This window comes from Fistularia commersonii, chromosome 2 (assembly GCF_037954325.1).
Source record: "Fistularia commersonii isolate RoL2024-O1a breed Wild chromosome 2, RoL_Fcom_v1.0, whole genome shotgun sequence".
Lineage (NCBI taxonomy): Eukaryota > Metazoa > Chordata > Actinopteri > Syngnathiformes > Fistulariidae > Fistularia > Fistularia commersonii.
Window position 1 is genome coordinate 13458850 of NC_141285.1, and position 25141 is coordinate 13483990.

Below are 25141 nucleotides of genomic sequence, written 5' to 3' on the forward strand. Positions count from 1 at the left end.
TGACATTGTGATCTGAAGTGAGAGCAGAGAACATGCTGATGAAAATTTAGAGAAGTGGAGGTATGCGCTGGAAAGGAGAGGAATGAAGGTTGGCGGCAGCAAGACAGAGTATGTGTGAGGCTACAGGGAATGGAGATCAAGAAGTTGGAGGATTTCAGGTACTTATGGTCAACAGTCCAGAGCAGCGGAGAGTTTGGAAAAGAGGGGAAGAGACGGGTTCAAGCAGGTTGGAATTGTTGGAGAAAAGTGTCAGAGGTACTATGCAATAGAAGACTATCAGCCAGAATGAAAGGAAAGGTGTACAAGACAGTGGTGAGACCAGCAATGCTGTATGGCCTAGAAACAATTACACTGACAAAAAGACAGGAGGTAGAGCTAGAGGTCACAGAGATGCTAAGGTTCTCTTTTGGAGTGACCAGGAAAGATAGGATCAGGAATGAGTCTATCAGAGGAAGAGCACAAGTTAGATGTTTTGGAGAGAAGGTCAGAGAAGCGGGACTGAGATGGTTCGGTCATGTACAAAGGAATTTTAGCATTGCAGAACTATCGATCTGAGGGACCCTGGTGAGTCCTTCTCCTCACTATTAAGAGATATTCGGTCTAATGTTCATGTTAATAAATTTTAAACTTCCCCCGACATTGCTCTTGATCAGCTGCTTGCTTATCATTGCTGCAAATAGAAGTCACGTTGCCATTTAGTGTTGTGAGGGAGAATAGAGTTCATGTAAATCACTAAAAGGAACTCACATTTTTTTTTTTTCCCACAGTCAATCGCTCAGTAAAAGTAACCTATAAAATCTGTTGTGCTCTTTTAATAGACAACACTTGATCCCATGTGAAGCAGAGGTTACCCTCGACAGTCATGAGAGAATCCAAAGTGCAGCAAGTAATTACTGGTATGGACACATGATACAAAGAACAAACCACATCTTCACTGGTGGTTTACCACAACAGTATCTGACCCATCAGGTGAGATGATATTTCAACTTCCTCTCCTTCATACCAGAATTCACCCAGTGTGTGCAGAATTGTACATAAAGATATGAAAACTGGTTTGAAATGTATTGTCTTAAATTTAATTTTTCCCAAGAAAGCAGAGCCTTTCCACAACTTTACTGGATGCATTGAAATAATTGAAATCAATAAAATAAGGAATTTCTACACATCCAATGCCATTGCAAGCAACAACATAGCCCAATGCAGGTAAAATCTGAGAGGGAAGTTTTGAATTTGTTTTCACTCAGCAATATTGTGTGTGTTTGTGTGTGCATTTGTGCATGAATGCATGCACAGGTGCAAGAAGAAACATTACGACTCCCCCTTAAGGTCAATTACACAATTGTTTTCATAGCAACACCAGCTAATTTCCAAACCGACCTACAATTTAAATAAAGTTAATGAATAATTGTAAATTTTGCCTATTCCAACATTTAGGTCATAAGTTACTGGGGCAATTCTTCAAAGTCTGACACCTCTTTTGTCTGCCACCGGCAGAATAGAAGAGCCAACAATCGTGGACGTATCCTCACAAACATTAAAACCTTCTCAAGATGTAGTTTGTCGTGATGGTCTTTGCCACAATGGAGGGACATGTCATCAGCCACAGCCTTCTGGTGGAGCTCAGCCTTATTGTCACTGCCCACTTCATTTTATGGGAACTTTTTGTGAGAAAGGTAGGCTTTGGATTTATTAATTTGTCTTTCTTCATTTTTTTCTGTGGCCTGCAGTGTTCTAATGCTATAACACACTCAGTAAAAAGCTTAACAAGCTACTATACTGTGACCTCCACAGCAGTATCTTCAAGAGCCAGCCAACAAATTATGTTGGTTAATATATGCTGAGCCGCTTTGGTTAATAGGTTTCACTATGAGGGAGAATAGAGTCAGCTGCTTTAGGAATTTTGAGTGATTTGAATTATTCAGGACATGATTAATGAAATGAGAGATCCATATAAGCAGCTTGAACCATCACTGTATGTTCATAGTCACCTCCAACACTCATTGACAATGAGAAAGTGACCTTGTAGCTCTCAGCACTCAGCTAAGGCTCTCACCCCATGGCCTCACCAAAATGTTTTTGTCCCAACCAGTCCAGCACTTCATACACCCAATCAAACCATTTACAGTGGTGTGGCTAAATTTCACAATATATACTGTATATTTGTGTTACATTTGAATCTCTGCCACTTGGCTAACATTTCATTACTGACCTTTTGAGAATATCTGAATTCCCCATAATTAGTAATTCCTTTTATAAATGGTTAGAGTGATTTTCAAGGACAATGCATGTCTTTGACATGCCTGTGACAATGCATGATTTTCAAAGACAATGCATGTCTTTTGCATGCACATGCGTTTTCTGATTGTCAAAATTATTTGTTTTTTTAGTATGATGGATCCATTGTTGTAAAATTTCAGATTATATATAGTTGCATTTATTCGGTAAAGTGTTAAAAATATTGGTGTTAAAATCTGTAATATCTGATATTGCTTTTCTAATTCCTACAAATTCTTGATATTTGTCATTTTTAGGGAAAATTGTCATTGAGTGTGCTTCTGTGTGAAACATATTAGACCATTCAGATCCTCTGGATCTTTCCTATGCACAACTGAAAGGCTTTTACATGGTTTGCTCAATAGCCCTAAAATTCAAAGGGTACAACCTATAAGAGACTCGTCAACTGGTTAATGTCACTTATGCATGAAACTGGTTATCACTACAATCAAAACATGCCAGCAACATCAGTATTTACAGAATTGACCTTGACCTGCTGCTCCTGCACTTCTGGACAATGTGACTGCTAAAAATAGCAGGGTGGCAGAGCTGTTTTGGCTCACATACTGTTATTAGAAAATATCTAACGTGACATCAGCAATGCATGTTAAGTGCACTGAAATGCCTCAGAGCAAGCAAAATTGTCCTTTCATCTATGCACTTATAAGGGTAAGACACTCACATTTTTGTGTTGGGCTACTAAAGCTGTTCTCGTATTCTATTCCTAACTGCCTTCTTCTTCTTCCGGTGCTGGTGTGTGAGAGGGGAGTGGCAATTGAAATTGCCTTTTTGGGCCATTTTTTCCACTCACTATTTTTTGTATATGTACTTTGTTTCACCTTTTATTAATTTGTTTCTGTCTGCATATTATCTGTTCATGTTTGATATTTTTTGATGTTTTTTTGTTCGATTGTTTGGTCCAAGAGGTGTGCCCGCACACCTGCCTGGCAGTGCCGGCTTATCGGAGACGTGGCATCCTCTGAGCCCCCCTCGTCTCTCCGGCACAGAGTACGGATAATGCCTCCTGACAGCACAGTGTCCGTGGAAGGAATACTGCTTGCAGTCAGCGAGCAGGTAGAACGTGAAAATCTGATGTACACGTCCAGAATGCGGTTGCCTTCCTGAAGTCAGAAGCCCTTGTCCACCAGCTGATTGCTAGCTGGGTGGTTATCGAGGATGCCTTCGTGCTGGTGTCTCCACTGTCCGCACCGTCAACGCGGATCACCATCTCTGGTGCGCCACCATTCATTCCAAACAGTCTGTTGGAAAGTGAACTAAAAAGGTTTGGAAAGTTCGCCAGTGGCTTTACAACTGTGAGCCTGGGGTGCAAAGATCATGGGCTAAAGCATCTTCAGTCCCTGAGAAGGCAGGTCTTCATGTTTTTGGAGGTGCCGTCAGAACCTTGGAGGTCTCAATCTGGGTGAAGTATTAAGATACCTCATATATGGTGTACGCCAGTTCAGGGCAGATGAAACATTTTGAATGTGGAGATGTTGGCTACAAATGAGTAACTTGTCCGAACAGGATGTTGGAATTGGAGAGCACAGCTGCTTTTCCGGCCGATGTATCAGCTTCCGATGCAGCTATGTCCGCTGGTGCTGCAGGTCAAGTGTGCCCAGCCCCTTTGTCTGTCATGAGGACTCAGTGCAGAGAGGGCACCTCCTGCAGCTCCCCATTCTCATTGTGGAGCAGGCCTCAGCTGGAACCTCCATGAGGACAGCAGGGAAAAATGAACGCCCCGGCTTTATGGGTCACACACATAATCATACCATCAGAATGTAAGTCGGAGTCAGATACTTTCAGTTAGCCGCAGCAATAAGGTACAGAAAAAAACTTTACTCCTTAGAGGACATTAATGACTTCTTAGAGGATACCTTCTATGAGAAGGTTGATGGCTCAGATTACTTAGATTACACTGATAAGTTAATCTAATCGGTCAGTGCCATCAACAAACCACAAGATCTGCACCCTTTGGATGAAAGGAAATGGTACAGGTTGCAATTCTTAGGAAGGTGAAAAGCAAAACTACAAGGAAGAGAAAGTAGAAGTCCAGGTATCACTCTTGCGCTTTCAATCACCCTGTTGTGTTTCGTGTCAAGTTTCTCACTTTGGTATCTCTCTTCCCCCATTCATGCCATTTCTTAGGGCAGCCTCTTTGACCATCAGTGGTGGGGGAGACAGAAACAAGAGAGCACTGATATCTGATGTTTGTTTCCAGAAAATGCTGGACGTGCTCTTGCAGGAGACGTTCAAAGCTCAGACGGATGAGGTAGACTAGGGTTCATTGTGGGATGGACCCTATTACCCCAGCCATGGAACCACCAAGAGTGCAGGTTTAGCTATCCTCTTCCTCTTTTTCTGTCTTCTGCTGAGGCAGTGAGGGGCTGTTTGCTGATTATGAGGGTAGTGGAAGCAGAGTCTTTTGCCTGGTTAACATATACACTCTAACTAGTGGCACTGAACATGTGAACATGTTCCACACTCTCAAGGATGAACTTTCCACTCACATCAGAATGGGTGGAGACTTCAACTGCACTCTTGATAAGACTGTTGACAGAATAGGTAGGGAGCCCCATACATGACCTTCTCGGGCTCTCCGATCCACCATATCCCTTTATGATCTGCTAGAAACTTATAGAATACAAAGCCCACAAGCCAGACAGTACACCTGGGTCTGGACCTGCAGTGGTCGGGTGTTGGCGTCCAGACTTGACAGGTTTAACCTGTCAAGGCCCTCCTACCCTGATTAGTCAAATGCTGGCTTTTCCAATTGTCATTTTGTTGCATTTGAGCTGTTCACAACTACGGGCCAACAGGTCCGGTCGTATTGGCATTTTAACAATAAGGTCCTACAATACAGGGGCCTCTGCCTAAAGTTTGCTGTTTTCTGGCAGGAATGGTGGAAACAAAAAAAATACACTTTCAGCCTTTGGGTTTATGGTGGAGGGTTAGTATGATTATAGATTATGTTATAGTTACAGTCAGGTGCTGCTTAGCTCATACAAGATGTCACAATTTTAAGTAAAGTTGTCTCTTTTTTGCCTTTTTCAATTCTCTAAATTGCAAGAATAATCACAGCTTGTTGGTTTGAAGAGCGAAGTCTCAGTGCTTCATGTCTTCTTGGTTACTAGCTAACGCTGCATAAAGAGCTGACACAAAGATTATTGCACCATAGGGGCCATACCCATCAAACTATTAAAGGTACAGTGTTATTTGTGGGTAAAAATTTCCCTCTGAAGGTAATGAGATTGCGTTTTAAGGAGTCGATATTGCTTATACCTGTCTAAATCTCCTGTTGTGGGACCTGGACTTGAATTTTCTACATGTCTTCACTTCTAATGACCTGTGGGGTGTTACTGAATTTAACTCCCAGGAATTCGGGTGGGTCTAGGTCAAAGGGGGTTGTTATGTTAATAGGGGTGTCGTTCATTTGGGACAAAGGTGCAACTTTTGGGGATTACCTATATTGGAATGTGAAAAGGCAAAGCCAGACAAAGGGGATCTGTGGGATCACATGGACTGAGGCTTATGTGGAAGTTACTGGAGGCTCATGTATGTTTCCTGTTTTTTGGAGGGTGCAGATGGGCCTGGTCTGTGTGTGCAAATCAGTCTTGATATTGATCCCAGTACGGCATTATACATTTGTAAAAGGTTGTGCCTGAGGCCCCCTCCCCTGTTAAGAAAAAGTTTTTCTGTTTTGACAAAGCTAGCTTCTTTGACTCCTCTCTTAAAACCATCTGTCTTCTTTGGCCAGAATATTGTTGTCTTTAAATGACTGGCCCTTATACTGTAGGTGTAGGTGGACCGCAAGATCCTGTCCTATCCATGGCTTTACCAACATGGATTGGTGCCAGGACTCATGTGGCTGTTGACGGTGTATGAAATTTCAGTAACAACTATTGAAGGAGTGGAGAGGAAGATCAACGAGTACCATTCAAAGGTGGCTGGGAATCCTTCCAAGCCTCACTTCGGCACGCCTCTGCATAAGATCACGGCAGCTCCAACTTCTTCTTTTGTGGTGGAGGAATTTATGGCAGCAAAGTGCAGAATTAAAATGACATACAGAGACTCCCGGGATTAAAACGTCAGACAAGCAGGCATCCTCATAAGATCAAGAGGCAAGTGGGCAGCTGACTCGTCTGTAGCACAAGCCAAAAGTATGTTGAAGCTACAGAACATCATTGGAATAGCATGCACAGGAAGACAGGGTCCTGGAACTTCCCATGCCCAGCAATGGGGGAAGGCAGACTCTAAGGAAAAAACAGCCATGATCCAGGAGGAAATACGGAACCTGATGGAGGAAGGATGAAGGGCAAGGCAGAGGAGGTAGCGTACCAGGGAGCATGGACCAAATGGGACCTACCCGAGAGGAAGATCACATGGGGAGATCCGTGGAAACTGGAGCCTTTCCACCTTTCATTCATACTAAGGTCATTGTATGATACACTCCAGACTCTGACAAACTTACTCAAGTGGGGCAGGAGGGAGGACCCATCGTGCAAGCTCTGCGGGGAGAGGGGTACCATGGCACACATCCTGTCAGGGTGTCAAACAGCACTTGCCCAAGGAAGATACAGGTGGTGCCATGACAAGTTTGTAAGGGAGGGACAAAAGCCACCAATTACAGCAACAACAAGAAGCAATCTGCTGCAAAAAGCTGAATCATGGGAAATGAAGGTAGACCTGGGGGGAAGACTCCAATCCCCCCAGGTTGTCCAGACAACCCTGAGGCCAGACGCGGTACTGTGGTCTGAAGAGGCAAAGAAGATCATCCTCATTGAACTTACAGTCCCATGGGATGAGGGTTGTTGGCAGGCGTTTGAAAAAAAGAGCGCCAAATTCCAGAATCTCTTGCATGACAGCAGGGGAGAGGATGGCAGGCATGGCTCTTCCCAGTCGCGGTCAAATGTAGAGGATTCCCTGCCCAGTCAGTGTGGAGAATGCTTACAGCAATTGGGGTGACAGGAAGGTAAGCTAAGCTGAAACACTATAAGTATACTATTTTGACACAACCCAGTCAAATATAAAGTATGTAGTACATGGTAACATAGCAGACTATAATATGATACAGTGGAGGTTTTAAACATTTGTTAATATAGTAACAAATCATTTCTGACAGAGAGAATTAACTACACAAAGCAATGATTTGGAGATTTTTGGAGATAGCTGTAAATTTTAAGTAATTGATATTACTGAAGAGAAATCTAGAAACTGTTAATGGGACCTCAAGCCCCATAAAAATGGAATGAAATCCAATTAAAGACCAAAGACCAGAGTAAACGATGTAGTTATTACAAGGAAAGTAAATATGTATGAAATGATCATGTCATCTAATTATATGTGGTATATTGTATGTGACTGTCATATTGATGCATAGAAAAAAAAAATAGGTGAAAAAAAAGAAAAGTAATTACGGCGAAATTCAAGATTGATTTCAATAGATAAAGACTCATTGCAGCCCCCAGTTCTAATGGAAGGTTGTTCCAGAGACATGGGACAGAGGAGATCTCTGTGTTTTGGTTTTTCGGTTGTTTGGTCCCATTTTTCAACAAACTTTGGAAATAAATTGTCATGTCCAACAGCATGGTAATTTTAGAGAATGAAAGCACATTTAGTAAATTATAGCATGAAGAACTAGATGTCAGAAAACCAATACTTTGAAGTTATATTGTATGACATGGGTCAAATTATATCAATGTGTACTTTGAAGTTATATTGTATGACACGAGTCAAATTATACCAATGTGTTAACAATTAATCACTCTCAAGTACATTTTAATCAGACTTTTTATGTATTCCTGCTGAGTTTGAAGAACAGTAACTCAACTCAAAAGCTGGCCGCTCTCTTAGGTTTACCAAAGGGTAATCATAAATGAGCTCTCATCCACTAGTGTGGTTTGCGGCAATATTTGCGATAGCCTACAGAAGAATTCCAGAAGTTGTTAACATGCTGACAAAGTCCATGGATGTTTATTGCTATGGCTGCATCTCTGGGTAAAACCCTTGTCCTCACATCTAGTTAAATTAAGCATGAGTTGCAAGAGAATAAATGAAGTCACCCCTGCTCTCAGTTGTTTATAGATATGTCATTCCACCCAGTGACTAACGACAGTGACTTGTTTGTGTCCTAAATGAAATGCTGACTAGTGTCTAGGACCCATCTGAGAGAAACATAAGGGTATGCATATGAGTGTCATCTGTTGTTACATCAGATTCGTATCATTTATATGTATTTTGAAAATAAATGTTGATTCTGTGATGTAGCATATGCATAATGAGGCGCATATGAATTACATGTATCAACATATAATGTGTTTTGAATTCAGTGGTATACAAAATGTACAAAAGTGTATATTATACTTTACTGGGTTAATGTAAATGCTCACGTGTATTTTTGCCGTCCAACTGAATGATCAAAGCTGTTCTTTTCCTTGTTTAATGATTTTTAAACCTTTTAGAGCCAGTTTAGAGACAGATTAAGACAATATAGACATGTGAAAGTCTCTTTTAGCCAAGTATTCAGATGTTTTTTAGGTTGGGTGACCGTTACAGTACTTTGATCACTTCATATTTATGTTTCCTCTGAGACAGAGAGAGTTGCCAATTAAATGAATGGTTGTAAAGGCAAATAGTTGAAAATATTATCCCATGGCCTCCTCATCTCCTCTCTGCTATATCCTCTTGTGTCTGAGCCGGAAATCAATGTCAGCCCACCACTATTAAGGACGTCTCCATTCCATAAATGGATCAGGAGAGCAAGGGGAGAACAGGCTCCCAGGAGGAGCTGTGAGTGAAACCACACCATTGAATGACAAAAAAAAAACAAGAGAAACAGTTGGATCTCTTTTCAAGTTCTCTTGCCATGATATGGTGCAGAGACAAAAGGTGTGCAGCTTAGCAGCAGTCAGATCACTTTTAAACAGAGATGCCAAATCAGATAATCAGAGACACAGGTGTTTTGTAGTCTTTAAAAAAGCAAACCAAAAATAATTTCAATTCCTGGTCAAACAAGAAATAGAGAATAACATGGTGACATGTATAAGGAAAAAAAACCCCTCATAAATACATTTTTATTCATGAAAAAAACAATGGAACCTGTTCTGTATCTGCTCTGTAAGTGAAGTATAGCTGTAACAATAGTTGTAATTGTTACACATCAAGAGTGATTCTAATATTTTGTAAAATCCAATGAATCCCTTTGTATTCATTACCATCTTTAAGAAATTATCAGAATTTCTGCTCCTCACTTTTGCACCTTCGGTGTCTAATCCAACTCTCTAATTATCACCCTTGGTGACATTTCATATTACTGATGATTTTATTATTAGATAGGCAGTACTTCATCCAGCTGCCATAATTGTAATAAATATAGTGATTGGTCTAACTCTGATGAGAAGACACAACCGTGTCATAATTAAAAGTTGTCTGCTAGTTAGCTAAAGGGATAACCTATGAGGCGTTAAATGTAGAGAACTACCGTATCCTCCCGCAAGTGTTGAATGAAAATACTTGGGTGGGCAGTGAATGACCAAAGTAAAAGCCATAATTTCAGAAGTCCAAAAAGAAGGTGACAGTCCAAACAGAACTGTCATACATCTTTTGAACAGCCTGAAGGCAAAATGACAAACTGTCTATCTTACGTGTCTGTCAGATTGAGCAGGTAATTTATGTACGGGTCAAATTTAATGCTCAATGTGCGCAAGTTCTGAGCCTCATTGTTTGGACCCTGGGGCTGCACCCTAGAAGTCAGTACTGTAATCTAGGCCAGTGCCTTGTGCTTGAGTGAGTATTTGATATCAAGAAGCCAACCATAAGACAGGTTTTGTCAAGATAAAGCCAGTTCATCTGGGCATGTCAGAGTTTTAAGCTATGATAAATTGTCTCTTCAAAGAAGACTCACTAGGTCATAGACCTTGCCAAAGACATTCTGTCAAGTATGTAAGCATTCAATCGAAAGCGAGTGATCACAAAAATTAGTTGTGGAGTAAATGGCTCTGAAGTAAGGAAGTAGGCATAAAAGTCAAAACCAGTGAGGCGGGAAATTATTCAGACTGGGCCTGGTTTGATCATGACCTCCTTCTACAGCTCATTACCTTGTGTCTTTACTTCTTGTATAGTTGGAGCTGTGATATAGGATGTCATTCGAACGGAATAAAAAAACTAAAGTAAAGATCCGTTTTGATCCCATTCAAATAGAAAAAGAAGTAAATGTAATTCTGTCAGTATTATACTGTGTAAGTCTAATTGTTTTTGTTGATGCTTAGACATTCATCAGTTTCTATTTCTTAATTCCATAATCTGCTGATTTTGTCATACTAGAGATCAAAAATAGGTAAATAATTACAAAAACTGTTCCAAACTGACTTATGTTCTCATTATATTATCACAAATGCCTTCATTGATTTTAAATTGGGGATTATTTCAGGAAATGACCCAAATTCCATTTTTGATTTATTATTATTATAATAAATATTTTCCCAATGACTTTTTCATCTCATTTGCTGGTCTCAAGTCTTCTTCAACAGCTTAAATCTTTATGTTCCTTTTGTAATAAAAATGGATGATAAAGCAGGATATGCTTTGGGCCACAGTAACCATCTCACCATGACAGCCAGCAGGGTGCTCGCATATAAATGTTCCCTTCTGGTTTCAAAGACGAAAAAAAAACTAAATAATGGTGGGAAAAATGCCAAATTCAGAATCAATTGAGTTGTGTCATATGGGCTCACTCTACTTCTTAAAGGCATGCATTAGTCTTCACTTATAATGTACAGCTCTCTTATTCTATAACATCTCTTGAAAAAGTAACAAACCATACCAGTCCCTGGTCCTCAATGGTTTCTAAATTTGTGATATATGTTTTGGTCTCAGAAAGTTAAATAATATATTTAATCATTGAAAGATAACATCTCAGTGAATGTCTTTTTGGATGGAGAGGTTTTTGTTGTTTTTATTTAATTCTTTCATCATTTATCAAACCTGAAGAATGGGTGTGTCGCTTTAGGTAATGCTAACACATGTCTCTTTTTATGGCTCTCCTGGGTGTGTTTGTGAAGATTGCTGTTTCCTCTAAAATGAACCAGTTTTATCAGTTTTATTCCACACTCTGAAAATGTATATGAATAGAATATAATTTAAAAAACAAACATATATATTGTGAATGAGTTGGCCAATAATGTAAAAGCATGAAGTTATGCTTTGGTTTTTGGTATGAAAAGTTTTCTGTTTTTTCTTTGCATCTGACTCACTGTAATCAAACCTTATTTGGTATCAAAACCTATTCTACTGAATGAGGAGTTCATAAACCTGATATAAACACCGCTCAAAAAAATAAAGGGAACACTTAAAAAAACACATCCTAGATCTAAATGAATGAAATATTCTTATGAAATACTTTGCTCTTTACACAGTTGAATGTGCTGACAACAAAATCACACAAAAATGATCAATGGAAATCAAATGTATTAACCCATGGAGGTCTGGATTAGGAATTACACTCAAAATTAAAGTGTAAAAACAAACTCCAGGCTGATCCAACTTTGATGTAATGTCCTTAAAACAAGTCAAAATGAATCTGTGTTGCTTCCTGAGTGGACACTATGATTTCACAAAAGTGTGATTGACTTGGAGTTACATTGTGTTGTTCAAGTGTTCCCTTTATTTTTTTGAGCAGTATATTTCAAAATTCAAAATTAGATTCTGTAAGTAAATTGAAGTCCTACCAGAGCACTTTAAGCCATGGACTGAGACCACCGAGCACCACAGAAAGTCTTTCTTACCTATGGCCATCAAACTATATAACTCCTTTCCTTTCTGCAAGAAGGAAACCAGACAGCGATAAAATCAATATCATGTCTCAAATGAGTACATGTAAAGAATACATGTAGTACGGCTTTCCTTCCGGATTAAAAAACGTTGATTCTATTCTATTCTATTCTATTCTATTCTATTCTATTCGATTCTATTCTATTCTATTCTAAATTAACATATTAATAAACTTGGTAATTGATTCAACTGAACATTAACTAGCTAACTGTGGAATCACAGTATAGCGTTACAGTATGCTTTAATCAGATTTCTCAGTTTCTTTTGATTTTTTTGTGGTCTTACTTAATGCCAACAAATATTAATGGTGTCCTTTGAAAATCTAAAAGATGAGCTGACACGGGAACATACGTTTTAAAGACACCAGTATTTGAGAGCATTACGAACTCCAAATTTCCTTGTGAGTCGCAGCATAAATGTAGAATCCCAAGAGCCGCTCAAGATGGTCAATTTGGAGTCTGCTTTCACACTTGAACTGCACAGTAGCCACCAGGGCTGTAGTGTCTGTGGAAGAGACAACAGATCATCACACAGTGAAGTGGATGACCTGAGCAGGTCCTTCCTCCAACTCCTCTAAAAGTCATACCGCTTTGTCATCCGGGGGGAAATAACACAATAGCACACTGACAGAGTGGTGCTGACTCTGCTCATCAACCAGCTATCACTGCAGCAATGACTAGCCCATCCGTTCTATTCTGTTTACTAATCTAAGCAAGTGCTTTGTTGTAAGCGGATATGTCATACCTTCTTTTGCTACACCTATTTTCACGAGGATATGAAAAAAAAGAATTGCCGTGTATGGAATTCTTGTTAAAATATTTTTGTGGCAATTGGACTTGAATGTCTTCCCTTCAATTAATTTTTATTACATGTAATTTCATTCTATTCAAATGACTCACATTAATTAATTTACCTTTTTTTCCCCTCAAGATACCACGGTGTATGTTCCCTCATTTGATGGCACATCTTATTTGGAGTTGCAGCCTCCAGGAGCTTTTCTACAATCCTCTGATATAAACAATATTCCACCTTCAACCACCAAGGACACCCCTGTCATTCTCTATTTGATGATGAAAACAACATCAACACAGGGCACCATCCTCTACAGTGAGTAGTCATGTCTTCTTGCAAAAGTGCTACAAATTTGTAAGCAGGTACAAATACCACGGGCATATGCAAAACAGATTATACAGTACATTTCTTTTTTTCCATTGTGTTAAAAAATGTTTTCATGCCATTTAATGAAAAGTATGTCCTTGTGAACAGAAAAACCTGTGTGCTTAGTGTCTGATGTGAAACAGCTGCATATATGTGTGGTAAGGTTGTGCAGCGTTTTTTCTTCTTCTTTTCAGCCCAACTTGACTTAAATCTCTTGGGAGAGGAAGAACAAAAGCATTTGATGATAATCTACATGACAAATTAGTCCTCATCATCATGATGCAATTACACCGAAATAGGAATTTATGTGAATATTGATAAATGTGGAATGCACCCTGTGAACCAATTCCAGCAACTAAATGCCAGATTGAAAGGCACTGAATGGAGATATAAACTGATCATTTGTGATTTCACAGGTCCTGGGGAATTGCAACGTTAATCAACTGCTGGTTAAATATTTGTACAAACAAACTAGCCCAGTATGGCTTGCATATTTTCCGTTAATATTATTATATCCAAAGATTGATATTCCCAACCAAAAGGTAAAAGATATATTGCAAAGACTTGCAGAGATTTCAACCCAAGAAATTATTTTTAATTATTCTACCTTACAAAAGCATAGATTATTCAAATTGCGCACAATTCTTCAGGGTAGGCCAGAGGTATAAGTGCTGGAGACCATTTATGTGGCAAGAAGGAAGCGTTAAACAACAGCGTAGTTTGAGTGAGTAACACAATAATAAATAATAGAAATTCAGCAAACTATTATAAGAATAAAAATTTGTATTCTAATTAAGTAGACCGTATCATTATAAAACAGCTGGATTTTGTAAATAAGCAGACCGTTTTAAAAAACATTTACATTAGCATTTTAAATTCAGTTTTGATTATTTTAACAGTCGTGAGGCCTCCTACCTGCAGATTCACGGTGGGAGGCTGAGGAAATGAAGTGAACAAAACAGAGGTCGGGTACATTTGTAAAATGGGTTCTGTTCTGTTACAGGTAAGTAAAGCTGACATTTCCTTGCGTTTTAATTCACTTTGGCTAAGTGAGTACTCAAGGTCAGCTGCCACTGGCACACTTTCAAAGACACACCTTCTTCACTTACCCTCAGCTATTGTAGGTGAGGGATTAGGAGTGATGGACCAAACCACTGTGGGGTATAGCAAGGGAGATTAAACTTTTTGTGTAAAAATTAGCACAAGTGAATGGATATTGATTCATTCCTATGACTTATATTTTACTTGGCTGTCACAAGCTGCTCATCCTGAGCAAATTTGAGGAGCTTGGCGTTGCAGATTCAGACTCAGGTTCAATACCATTTTTCTTCATATGATCTCAGACTGACTGGGCATAGCTGAGATAAGTGTAGCACTTACTACAAATATAATTGGGTTTGGACCAGGACTAGATTCAAAGGAAGAAAAGTTAAAATAGTTAAAAGAGAAAGAGACACAACAGACAAATAGTTAGCAATAGTTTAAATGCTTGCTTGTTTATCAAAAAGAAGTGAGGTAGTAAGAAATAGTAGTAATTGCAAACCAGCACCATATAGACATTTACACAGACACATTAAGTAAGTAAAACCATTTGCATACACATACAAATATGAGTTTCAGTTTCAACCCTTGTTTCCCTTAAAGTAAAGAAACATATATGAATTTCTTATTCTTCCGTAGATTTAAACTTATTTAGTTTCAGTATATAAAGTGAGCTCTGTTTAAATTCAGTTGTCAGACTTTGTCCATCATAGGTTCTTATTCACCTCCTACCTTTAAATGTTTAAGCAGTAAGTTATTTTGTTTTTGCTTGTTATCTTTCTTTTAAGTCAACATAGGCCTATTTAAGTGTAAAGAAATCCAGTATCGGTATTATCTTCCTAATAGTAGGTTATTTCACTTATAGTAACCACTGAGTTACATTAAGCATCTCAATTAACCCAATAGGAAATGAACGCCTTCAATCGCAAGAACACTTCAGATTCACGGGTCAACATATTCAAGATATGCCACATAAAATGAAACATAAAGTGAATATACAGTTCTACAGTTATCAAAATCTTGCTACTCAATCAGTCCTTCAGCAAGTAAATGCAAGTTAGCAAGTGAGTGCAAAGCTATCTCGTCTTACGAACATGTTGAGAACCACGCTTAGTGAGTAGTTGCAAAAACTGTACTCACTTAGCGGTTCAAAATCCACATTCCCCAAAATCAAAGAGGACAGAAGAGTAGAAATGTTTTCATATTGCAAAGTAAATCAACTGCTGGTTAAATATTTGTACAAACAACTAGCCAAGTATGGCTTGCATATTTTCCGTTAATATTATTATATCTGATACATCTGTGCAAGACTGACTATTCCAAAGATTGATATTCCCAACCAAAAGGTGAAAGCATCCTCTCACTCTCTAAGATCCTGTTGAATAATCTGGTCTGCTGCCCCTCCTAGAAACTTCCACACGTCCAAAAGTAGTTTCCACTACTCTTTCCCATTAAATTTAATTATATGGCTCATCAACTTTATCCCTCCATAGTTGGCGCAATTCTGCACATTCCCCTTATTGTTAAAAATGGGCACCATTACACCATGTCTCCATTCTCCAGGCATCTTCTCACTCTCTAAGATCCTGTCGAATAGTCTAGTATGAAACTCTACCACTGCCTCTCCTAGACACTTCCACACCTCCACAGGTATATCATCAGGACCAACTGCCTTTCCACTCTTCATCCTCTTCAATGCCTTCCTCATTTCACTTTTACTAATCTCTGCTAATTTGTGGTCTACAATAGTCACCTCTTATACCCTTGCTTGTCTTTCATTTTCCACATTCATCAGCTCTTCAAAGTACTCTTTTCATCTTCCCATCACTCTTCTAGCAACTATCAATACATTTTTCTCTCTATCCTTAATCACCCAGACCTGTTGTACATCTTTTCCATCTTTATCTCCCTGTTTTGTCAACCTGTGTAGATCATTTTCTCCCTCCTTACCTTCCAACTGAGGATTAGTCATTGTACGCCCTTTATTTTGCCTGTGCTACCTCTATCTTTACCTCATGCTGTATCTCCCTGTACTCCTGTCTATTCTCTTCAGTCCTCTCAGTGTCCCACTTCTTCTTTGCTAACCCCTTTCTCTGTATATACTCCTCCACTTCTTCATTCCACCAGCAAGTCTCCTTATCTATTTTCCTTTCCTAATAACATTAGCTGTAGTTGTCCAACCATCTAGAGGCTCTCCCTGACCACCCAGAGCCTTTCTCAACTCCTCCCTGAAAACCATACAACACTCCTCCCTTTTCAGCTTCCACCACTTTGTCCTTTGCTCAGGCTTTGTCCTCTTGATATTCCCTGTCACCAGTCATCCAACAAACTATGAGCTATGCTCTCACCTACAACTAGTTTGCAGTCACTGATCGCTAGTCTTCTAGCCTTACTACCTTTCCACCTTGTCTCTTGGACACACAGTATATCCACCTTCCTTCTCTGCATCATGTCGATCAACTCTTTACCTTTTCCCGATATTCAAAGTCCTGACTCTTGCCTTTCTTCTTCTCTCTCTGCTTCCGAACATGCCTTCCTCCTCTTCTTCTTTGACCTAGAGTAACCCGGTCTCCATTGGTACCCTGTAGGTCAGCGGTTGTGAACGTATGGCTCGCGAGCCATATATGGCTCATATATAACGGCATATGGCTCCCAGACAATTTTGAGTTGAAAAAAAAATCAGTTTGGAACTGATTTTAAAAATACTTGTGGCATAGAAATACTTATGTCCATAAAAGTTATGAACAGAATCGGTGACAAAGGGCAACCCTGGTGGAGTCCAACTCTCACTGGAAACAGGTCCGACTTACAACCGGCAATGCGGATCAAGCTCCGACACCAATCATACAGGGACCAAACAGCCCATATAACGGGGTTCAGTAGCTCATGCTCCCAGAGAACCCCCCACAGGATTGCCCGTAGACCACGGTCAAACGCCTTCTCCAGGTCCACAAAACACATGTAGACTGGTTGGGCAAACTTCCATGCCCCCTCAAGGACCCTGCCGAGGGTATAGACCTGGACGAAAACCACACTGCTCCTCCTGGATCCAAGGTTCAAAGACCCAGGGGACCCTCTTCTCCAGCACCACTAAATAGACCTTACCAGTGAGGTTGAGGAGTGGGATCCTTGTAGTTGGAGCGCACCGGGGTCACCACCCCGGTCTGCCAGTTCAGGGGCACTGTCTCCGATATCCACACAACGCGGCAGAGGCCTGTCATCCAGGACAGCCCTATAGCATCCAGAGCCTTGAGGAACCCAGGGCCTACCTCATCCACCCTCAGGGCCCTGCTGCTGAAGAGCTTTTTGACTCCTTCAGCAACTTCAGCCCTGGAAATAGGTGCGTCCACTCCAGAGCTCCTCCCACGCCCAGGTTTTTGCCTGTGCAACCACCAAAGCCACATGCAGCTTGTCCTGCTGCCTCCAGAGCCCCTCAGGCTCAAGGGTTGCTGCCCTGACAGGTGCCGGCCACCTTAGTCTGTCTGTAGTTTACAACATTGAGGAGGCCAAGCAGCTCAGTATGTGCTTTGATGGGCTTAGTAGTCCAGCAGCTACAGCACATCTCTGCTCTGCAAGTGCTTCTATGAAAGGCAGCCCATCTTAAAACAGTTTTCATGAATCAGCACTTTTGCCTGGATATATGCTCATAACACTACATTGCGAAGATGCATTTTCAATAAGCCATAGACTGGTCCTTCAAACTAAACTAAGGACTGGGTCACATAATTCTTAGGGTAATTAAATAGCTATTCTCTCCAAACATGATGCTCAGCTGAGAAAATACTTGAGTGGGATGACAGCTGAGATTAACAAAACATTAATTTTCTCAAAATCCTAATCATGATTTTTTCTTAAATCTCTTTTTAACAGCTCCATGTTTATCTCATGTAATAAACCCGATATATATGGATATCATGAATAGACAATCAGTAGAATTTTTGATTACAAAAATGTCCAAGCTACACATTTAATAACCACTGCCTTTTCTTAGCTCTTCCACAGAAAGAAGTGCAGTTGTGTGTGAACATGAAAACTGACTGTCACATCAGCCAGATTAATGCAAAAAACATACTCAGAAAGTCTTTTGAGAAAGAGAGAGCCAAGTTTCAAGAACCATTTTCAATCAGAGGAGGAAATTCTAATTTTGTTAATCCATTTGTTCAGTTACTGTTGACTCAAAAGTGCTTAGAACATTGTGTTAAATGTCTTTTTTGATGAAATATGTGTTGCTATGTCTGACAGTCTAAACACTTGGCTTAACGTTTTAATTAAAAAATGAAACTGAGTGCTCCGTTGCTTTGAGGTTCTCATCCTTAATACCATTTTATTATCAAACTGTAGATCAGCTGCAAAGACTTCACAATGTCTATAAAGAAATGTTACAATTTTTTCAGCATCTTCAACCGTTTCTTTTGTTAAAAAAACCCAAACATATATATTTGTGATATAACAAGTAATGATGTACAATTAATGACTATATTTGGATATTGTACAAGGAAACCGTGAATGACACTTAGTCATTTGGTTAGTGAGAAGTAACAAAGAGAAGTTGGTCCAAAGATTACAAGGTCAAGGGCCTCTGACAGCATTGCCTCTTATTATAGTGAGCTTTTGTTGTTTGAATAGGTTTAAGCACATTCCTATAACATGCTGACAAACATTGCGTAATAGAACCGATGATTCTTGGGCTTTTAATCACTATATCTAAACTGGTGTGTCAGTCGTGGTTCTATTTTATCGCTTGACTTTAGATAATTTAGTGTGGCAAAGGACAACGCACATGTAATGACATGATACATATCAAAGAACATGCAACAAGGTTGCATGATTTAAAAATGATGTTATGATCCTAACCTAACCGAAAAGCAGATTAATTTGTCTACATCAGAAGACAAAAGCTGGTATAAGGCAAGTAAGAATTGCCCTCCTACACCCATCACCGCCATAAAAACACACACACACACACACACATTATGTCTTTTGTTACGTGAGGAAAATTGGATAGGTGGGCCGGAAAAGCCCCAAATAAACAAGGTTGAATAATAGAGCATTATTTTTGATGGAGAGAGGTCATTTCTTGGTAAATTGATAGAGCTGAGCTTTGCAATTTTCATATGTTCGAGGTATTGTAGAGAAATATGTCAATTGTTTGGTACTTTATTCACACTCAAAAGTATCGGTCATTAAAGAATAGATCCCGCAAACTTTAGGTTCCTTAACAGATGCAAAAGGTGTAGTTTGTACAACAGTGAAAGGCAGGTGATTCCACCAGGTCCTCAATCTTTCTAACAAAATCATATTATGAGACCACAGCCAGTTGAGTGGTTGTCCAATTGCAACCTGGGATTGCATGGTAAATACTTGTTGTTGCCACTTTCCCAGACAGGCACTTACATCACATCATAAATCTTGGCACTATGACTAAGATTATCCTCTTATCTGTGATAAGCAAAACAGGTTCATGGCCACTGGTTTCCATTTGCAGAAGAGCTCACTTTCTCTGATAAAAGTTTAATTAATGTTGAAACATAAATAGCCATGAGCTTTTCAAATTCAGATTTCATGATGTCTCTAGTGTGCATTGTAAACAAGCAACTGTCTATGGAGATATGTCTATGAATAAAATTGAAGAATTTTATATTGATACAACTGTCTGCATGTGTTTTGAAATTCATCAGAGGTAGGAAGATGGAGATGGAAAAGAATAACATTTTCTGGAGTTTCAAATACCTTTTAAAAGTGAGTGCCCAGGTTTTATTAAGCAAACCAAATTAAAGTTCTATAAGTTTTACGTATTGACGAGTCTTCCCTTTCTGACCTTCTAAATGTTCTTATTTGAGAGTTCCAATTGACCGTCTCTTAGAATCCAGTAATAGTGTTCAATCAGTCTTTGAAGAAATAGCGGTGCATCGTAAAGGTCAACCTCCCCAACCCTGAATAAAGTTGTATTTTTTGAAAAAACAAGTCTGCTCATGAGTGGTCCAGTGTTTACAGATAAAACACTGTTCAACCCTGTTTTTAGTTCTTTATTATCAGATTGTTAGTTTGGGGAAGCCATGTAGTATATATTCTGGAAACTGTGTGATTGTATGTTTGTGAAAACAGCTGTAAAAAAAATTACAAAGAAAAGCTCCAGATTGCCAGGATATACTTGAATTAATGGTTGTTTTGAGGGGTATTTGGGGGGAAGTAATGGAACAAAAATAGCAGCATATTGCCAGACCTAAAAGAATCTATCAAAAGGTTGTTTTTTCAGACATACTTTTTTCCAGGAAGCTTGTCAGTTCTTGATTAAGAACTCCACGCTGGCGAAACTCATGCACTTCATGTCAAAAAAACTTTCTTTTTTCCAAAGAAGTACTCAGCGGAATATGAATAGAGACTTCTGCATCTTGAATTTGAATAAAAAAGCCAGCATTTCAGTTATGTCTAAGAACTATGGTAGCATCATTGATATTTCTGTATTGGATAGGTAATTTATTTTCTATTATGGTAGAGGTGGGATGTTTCTTTCCTGATATGCTTAATTCAATATATATGTATTAAAGGCAAAATAAACAACTCACAACTGCAATAGGAAGCGTCTTGGTACAGTTTGCATTTAAAAATGCCAGTAAATAGTTACTAGATGTGAGTCAAGTGAATAACGTCTTTGTTGTCAAACTCGAAAAAACTTGTCTCACCTCTACCCAGTCAAATTTGTCACTTTGCAAATCATTTGCCAACGGTTGTCTGGTTGCATTGATCTTTAGTGACTGCTTGTCTTAGTCCTCACAGATTTTCTCTATAGATTAGTTTGATAAATAACGACTGCTGTGGCAGCATGGAATCATTTCTTCACTTCTAACTGGCTTTCATTGCCCTTTTCAATAATGGATGTGAACAATACTGAGTCAAAGCCCAAAATCCTGATTTGAATTTTAAGTCAATTACTTTTATTCACTTGGAATCAAACTCTGATAACCTCAGTCTCATTAACAGTATTTCACTGCTGTGGCATGCAGAGGATAGAAAGTCGACTGTTAGTCTTGCCACAGAAAGAGATGAATGTTCAGAAGTGTACATAGAGGGCACAGTGCCTTTTATGTGGTAATGCTTCCTGACTTATAGTGCATCATCTTTTTTTCACATCAGAGGATAGGAACTGAAAAGAAAACTCCAGAGATCAAAAAGACAAAGTTAATCAGAAGAGTACCAAAAGACATGCATCGAGATGTGTAAAATCTTCACCAGACCTGTTCCTTGTTCTGTGTTCCCCTTTTTAGACCTCTCCCAGAAGCAAATACACAAGTCTCCCCCTGGACTTCAATTGTCAGATCAGGAAAAGAAATATGAGGTGGTGGGGTGTAGGAGAAAGAAAGAGATAAAGAGAGGCAGAGGAATGGAAAGAATAGGTGACAGCCACTGACAAAAGGACGAACGCTCTGTTAGGCTTAGCGCAGAGTAACAGGGCCAGTGGGACAGTGAGGAACAATATCCTTACAGAAGAAAAATAGCAAATAAAAGATGGGGCAACATTGACATCGATAGCACCATTATTCATTTGTTGACATGTATTATTTTCTAAATGGAAACAACTGCTTTGAGAGGAGACAAAGGGTTTCAAACTGTGGCATGCTGGGAAAGTTGTTGCTCTGACCTTCATATGTGTCATCTCCATCTAATCAATGAGATTTCGCGCCAAGTATAATTTTTAAACTTTCAAATCGATCATGATTGCCTACATGGCCGCTATAAACTATTATCTAATGTTTTGATAGTAAGATTAATTTATGTGCTAAACTTGAACTATCAGAATTGCTTGCATATACATATTATGTAGATGTAAAATAATAACCTTGATTTTATCACCCTCTCTACTATAATGACTTTATTACTGTCAGTCTGTTTCTGATACTATCAAAAACAACTTGAGAACAGGTTCTGTCAATGTTGAAAGCCAGATAAAATTTGACATATTTTAACAACCTTATATTGTTCATAATGTATGTTGTTCAACCAGTATTAACAGAAAAATTCTCACCAAAATATTTGATGGATTCTCATTGCTAATTTTTTGAGAAAATAAATTAAACTCACTATTAGAGACTTCATAAGAAAAATCTTTGTATCTTCAAAAAAAATCATTGAGAGTCTTCTACAAATATTTATATATACAAATGTCTAAATGTTTCATAGATGGCAAAAATTCCTAATTTCAGGTTGTTAACTTCACAGCTTTGTGTGTATGTGTGTGTGTGTGTGTGTGTGTGTGTGTGTGTGTGTGTGTGTGTGTGTGCCATGTGTGCTTACATTTACCTTTCAAAGACACAAAGGATCTCTGCCATGTCAGAAACACACAAATAGTGAAATCCATACATACTAAAAGTACTTTTTACTCTCCTGTTGGAGATATATAACATATGGATACACCTTACAACAGCATTATAAGTTACATTTCATAAACAGTTACATAATAACTGATCCTAAGATTTAAGAGATATGATCAAAATTTCTATTTCTTCTACAAGATAGATCTTTTCGGATTCAGGCTGTTGTAATTAACAATGAAAGCTGGAACATCATAATATACAATTGCTGGAGACAAGAAAAATATCATTCAAGTTAATTTTTTCTAATCACAAACCTCACATAGTATGGCAGGATCAGCTTGAAAATTACAGAATGACACAATTTGTACATACTAACTTGCTCATTCGCTGTTAAAAGGCTTTTGTTTATAACAATGCTTGAAGAGTACTTGATAATTTATGAATGTTTGAAATCCCACAGAACATCAGCAGTTTATGTGAGCGAATTTTTTTTTTTTTAATGCGCAAACAACGATGATTTGTTTGTAGCTTTACTATTAGTTGTCATCCAGCCTAAAACAACAAGCTCAGTTTGTGCACCCTTTTCTGTCTTGTCCAGGTCTTCCAACCATGCCATTAGTAAATGACAAATGGCATGGACATTATGAAGACATATGACTAACTACACCTCACTCACAATGGTCCAATCGTTGTATCAGCCAACCACAGTCCTTCCTTTGGCCTGGCTCAATGATCATGTTTATTGTGAAATCAAAGTGGTTGGCCTTGCCTGTGTTGTAGCTACTCAGTAGTTCCCTGTGGACTTGTGGCACCTTGTCACAATGTGCCACATTTTTGGTCTCTCTAACAGGACATTATTCCACTGTCATGTTGCCATGTTTCTTGTTTTTTGTATTCTGTGTGGGATAAGAGTGGCAAGCTCTGCAAATCTCTCAGAGGGCTACATTGTCACATGCCCTTATAGAGCAGTGTACAATTGGTCCGTACCCTCCTTCAGCCAACTTCCAGTTGACCCTTATAGTCGATAAACAAGCCGAGAACTTCCACCCATCTACTGGCCTTATGAGAGAAATGGACAGCACATTCATTATGTATAGTGTTAAGTACCAGAGCCGGTACGATGAGAATGCTAATGCCTGAATCCTTGTCAAAACTTTCTTCCCATGTTATGAGAAAATGGAACAACTGGACTTGACTTTCCTCCCTTGAATGGAAGAAGATTTTCATAAGAATTAACTATGACCTGGATGACTTAGGAATTCCGCAGACCTAAAACCTTAATATTTTCAGACAACATTACCAAATTTGACTCTCAGTGGATGGATATACTCCTGACTCAATATATCCAATTTTAAGTCTGCAATGAGAACAACACATTCATCGACCTCTTGAGGCCTTACTAAACTATAGAGTGAGTCATTATGTGAAATGGACACTGTTTATTTTTTTTTCATCCCAGTGAGGGAAACAGCTTGGAGTGTCAGAATCCAGATTGGCTGACTTGAGAATTACATCCAAAGTCGTCAGTCATTTTGGGTCACAAAGCAGAATACAAGTGTTTGTGAACATCTTTCTATCGGAATTTCTTTCTAGAGTCCACTACTAAATGAAAGTTCTGCATTTTAATAAGCTAGTAATCATTCAGTGCAGTAATGTGAACTACTTGGTACCTCTGGTATTCTGGTATGAGCAGAGACATATCTTGAATGTCTTTCAGTATCCCCCTATGGGTTTCCATATGCAGATTGTAGAATGCTTATAAGTAAGGGCATTTTACAGTGCGTTTAGGTTACAATGCTTCCTTCTTTACTACAGTTTAGATATATTTACCTCTGTTTGCTGCTGAGGGGTACAGATGAAATGCAAGTAACATCAGTATGTAGTGACTTTTATACGATTGCGGGTACAAATGGATGGAGGGGAGAGCAGTTTGTCCATCCCAAAAGCACTTTCCAAATACTTCATCATCATTCTCTTAAAAACACATTTCATATTTGTTTTGCAGATGTCACAGTCAGAAAGGCCTCATAGCGATCATTAATTACTAAATTAATAGTTGTGCTTATTCTAATTTTTGGAATTTTTACATTTTTTTTCCGATATGATTTATTGTACTGAATTTTGTAATGCTGACAAGAGAACTGGTATTAACAGTACTTCTTCTCTTTCCCAGCACAGGAACAAAACACTGGTGGTAACTTCCTTCATGTGTTCCTCCAAGATGGAAGTCCATCTGCTGAAATTGGTTGTGGGGGGATCCACATTTTGAGAGCAGCTACAGAAAACAACATCAGCAATGGCAGATGGACAGCAATCACAGTCAGGTTTGAAATGCTTTCATCCCTATTTTCAAACATTGTAAATTTTAACATTGTAAACATGGTAAAGCCTAAATAACTATAATGATGAATTCCTGTATATTGTATATTTGAAGATTTAATGTTACATGCATAATTATATTCTAAAAACGAAACAAGAAAAAGAATAATTTTCAGATTTAGATTTCAGAGGTTTTGCAACTCCAAGTGAAA

At 38.9% G+C, this 25141-nt stretch overlaps 1 protein-coding gene across 4 annotated transcripts in view; it reads left to right on the forward strand.

Annotated features, from left to right (window-relative positions):
• eys (EGF-like photoreceptor maintenance factor) overlaps positions 1–25141 on the forward strand; it is a 164495-nt gene that overhangs the window by 95037 nt on the left and 44317 nt on the right. For all 4 annotated transcript variants that reach the window (XM_086168217.1, XM_086168227.1, XM_086168234.1 and 1 more), the window contains 5 exons: positions 819–969; positions 1091–1203; positions 1495–1673; positions 13030–13206; positions 24784–24934. In XM_086168217.1, coding sequence (XP_086024343.1) covers positions 819–969; positions 1091–1203; positions 1495–1673; positions 13030–13206; positions 24784–24934 — 771 coding nt within the window. The remainder of the gene's footprint in view (positions 1–818; positions 970–1090; positions 1204–1494; positions 1674–13029; positions 13207–24783; positions 24935–25141) is intronic.